The sequence below is a fragment of the Bemisia tabaci genome, chromosome 2 (genome assembly GCF_918797505.1).
Source record: "Bemisia tabaci chromosome 2, PGI_BMITA_v3".
NCBI classification, from domain to species: domain Eukaryota; kingdom Metazoa; phylum Arthropoda; class Insecta; order Hemiptera; family Aleyrodidae; genus Bemisia; species Bemisia tabaci.
Genome location: NC_092794.1, coordinates 11887670 through 11891160, shown reverse-complemented (window position 1 = coordinate 11891160; position 3491 = coordinate 11887670). Strand labels below are relative to the sequence as shown.

At 34.1% G+C, this 3491-nt stretch overlaps 1 protein-coding gene across 1 annotated transcript; it reads left to right on the top strand.

Annotated features, from left to right (window-relative positions):
- Positions 1–729: 729 nt before the first annotated feature.
- On the top strand, positions 730–3136 carry LOC140223988 (uncharacterized; the record flags this gene model as incomplete). The annotated part of the gene is given in 1 exon segment (XM_072296703.1): positions 730–3136. A coding segment is annotated over 1 exon segment (811 nt), but the record flags the coding sequence as incomplete, so codon positions are not given.
- Between the last annotated feature and the right edge of the window lie 355 nt (positions 3137–3491).

Below are 3491 nucleotides of genomic sequence, written 5' to 3'. Positions count from 1 at the left end.
AATCCTTCCTTGTTTTGTAAAAAACTTACCATCCAAACTATAATGTTTCTCAGCTTTCAAGACGATGATTTCTCTTCGCTGAAGAACCTATAGCAGCTTTTCATCAATGCAACATGTCTTCTCAAATTGAATTGCTTTTTAAAAAAAATAAATTAGTTTTTACTTCTATTCGCTGTGATTTTACTTCACCCTGTTCGTGTCAAAGAGACCTTAATGCCAAAAAGTGCATGCCTTTGCTTGGAGTTGTATTCTATGAATATTAGATATATAAAATATGAATAATGTAAGAGTGAAATTAAGCAAGCGCAGAGTCTGTTGGTATTGTGTACAGGGTCTCTACTTATGGCTATAATTTCTTCTAAATTGATGGATGATTTGTAACTTTTTCTGTGAAACACTAGAACTCTAAACACTAGTGTTTTTGGTAGGAAAATTAAATTACAGAGCTTCAATTCAAATTGACAGAAATCATTTGTCTCTGCCTACTGAAGTCCCTTTTTCTATGAAAGGTTACTCATTGCGTATTCTCGGACAATTTTAAGAAAACGCGGTTGGAAAGCTATATTGTGGAAAGATGAAAACGGAAATTTTGAACTGCTGCTGGGCAGATATACATTTTATCCAGCCATTGAACGTCACAGCCTCTGTCATAGTAGGAGCTTGTCAGCTTCTTAGGTTTTCCATAATACTTTTTCTCCTCAGTAATCAGGAATTATTTTGTTTTTTCAGGGAATTGCCTAGGAACGATCCATTAAATGATGTAGGCGTAAAATTTAAGGTGATAGAACCATTAAAGTTGCCAGATTACTCGAATTTTGTGGTTTGTAAACTGTGTGGCGAATGTATTAATACAAGTCAAACACCTATGACTGAGCACGAGAAAACTTCTCATGGAATCAAAAGTAAGAAATCTCTTGTAAAAAGTCTGTCATGCGTTTGCGAGTATTGCGGCAAAGTATTTGCAACTCAGCGAAGAGCGACATATCACAGACGCCATGTACATTTGCAAAATACCAAGGATAACGGTGAACCCAAAGAAAAGATATGTGAAGTCTGTGGTGCAGTGTTGCAATCGTCAAAAAAGTTGAGAGAGCACAGAAGGAACAACCACGTAACTGCTCGAAACTTCCAGTGTGTCGTGTGTTTGATGTGTTTTAAATTGAAAGAAACACTCGTCAGTCATCAAAAGAATGCACACAACGTCTTCGTCGGTGAAAAGTATCAACCCTCATTTCATCGACAGGCCCGTCCTTGTACCATATGTGGTGTAGAATTAGCCTCAAACTTTAGTCTGAGGCGCCATTTGTACATCAAGCATGGACAGAAAATTGACGAGAAATTCTCATTCAAAGTAAAAACCTTTGAGTGTGATCACTGCGATCGTACGTTTAATAATAAAATTTCTTTTCTTCGTCATCGAGATAAAGTTCTTGGGGGCCAATTGGAGAAGAAATTCAAGTGTGAATTTTGTCCAAGAGGATTTTTCTGCCATACAGACTTTATTCGTCACTGCCGCACTCATAAACAAGCGATTTCTTGATATTTTAAATGATAGAAATGTATCTTCAAATGTTACCCAAATGCCAGTCATTGTTGTACTAATACTTGTCATTAAAAAACGGACCCAAAAACTTTCAGAGATAAATCCAAAAACAAAAATCCATCAGAGTTTCTAATAGATGTTGCTTGCGCAATTTAATTGTGTTACTCATTTTACTTTATCTGCTAAGAAACTGACTTATTCATTCCAAAAATTTACTCCAGTAAAATTTACTCAGATCCTACAGAAAAGAACTGACTAATAGTTAGTGGACTCAGTTTGTAAAAAAGAGATACTCGAGTTTAATACATCATAAGACTTTCATTTCAGTTTAAAATTTAAGTTTGTATTACTTATTACTTAATATGAATTTAAGATACTATGGAAGCAGTTTTACTCAAATCAGCTCCTACCTCAGCCTGCAGGAAAATTTGGATTTATCTCTTTTTCCAAAGTCCTATCTTATTCTTAGTATGCTTCACTGTCCAAAATCGTCATCCTATTTTTCTTAATCTTTTTTTAAATCGTTAAACAGCAGAAGTACCTTCAAAATTTAATTATGAAGTTCAAAAAGATGACATCTTCATTGTCTTAAACTTTTTTCTCAACTTTTCCCTATGAAGGCTGATATATTAAGTCAAATTCCTCCACAGAAGGGTAGATTTTAGAGTCAATATTGAACGACCTAGATTGATAAAGCATTTCTAGGATAGGGCTTCATTAATCAAGGTATTTTAATAATAATTCATCACCTGCAGGAAAGAGATTTTAGGTTCTAAATACTTCTTTCCTGTAGAAATGAAAAACTCACATCCAGGCGTACAGTCAGATCATTGCATGTTGCTTAAATTCCCCGTATTTTTCAATTATTTAACGAAAAACTGTGCAGTAGGTATAATGCCTCAGAGCTGTCCTTGGAATTCTTCTAGAATACGAACATCAAACACCCAAATTTTTGCGGCAGTTGAAAAATAAAGAAATAAATAAAGATTAAGAAAAATAGAATGTGAAAAAAATCAGGCAGCATGTGTTGTAGTCGGGAAAGTTCTACTCAAAAGTCATCGAAGTAATAGGTGCTAACCGAGGTCACTCTAAAAGGCTGTTTGTATAAACACATAATTCAATCATCAGTAAGTCGGAGATAATCTGTAAGTGATAGCATACATCTTGCTTGATTCTTTCTCAAACATCAACTTGTCAGCTTCTCTTGTTCCCTCATTTCGATATTTGATAGTTGTTGAAATGTTGACGCAACTTTTTGGATGTCCCCTAAATTTCAGTGGAAAAAGGAGCAAAAAGTTGACTAAAAAAAATCAAAATAATAAAAGCTGGTCTAATATTTTCCACCAGACTTCTCAATTGAAGACTTGGTGGTATGATTATACCTCTGTACTATGATCAGATACCTAATAACAGTTAATAGGTAAATTTTGCTTCTCAGTTAGTCGAGGCTTTTATGAGCAAGTTCCTCTATTTTTCGGAAATGACAAGCTGTAAACTGTGAAATATTTTATGGTTTTTTTCACTTTTTCCTTTCATTGTTCTTTTGTGAAATTTTATATTTGTTTTGAAGTAAATAAACTGATGTACAGAGTTTTTCTGAGTGTTCGTGTGGTCCTTTTTTCCAGTTATTAAATACAGTGATTTCATTGCAAAGGTTTCTGTTCATCATCAGATCAGTTGGTTTTTTGGGTGTCTGAAAACTATCAAATGAATGAAATTAACTGCTCCCAAGGTTTTGGTCTTTCTTTTTTAAAGTGTGAGGTACACAAAAGTGACGTGCATAGGTGATGCAGTTTGAGGAAATGCATGTAATTTGACCTTCAGATAAGGCTCCGAAAGGCTACCAATGTGATTTTGGACCAAAATTTTCAATTTATTATATTTCTTTACTCCGTAAAAATATACATTGAGGAAATGGAAATGGAATTTTTGAATTGTTTGCAAATTA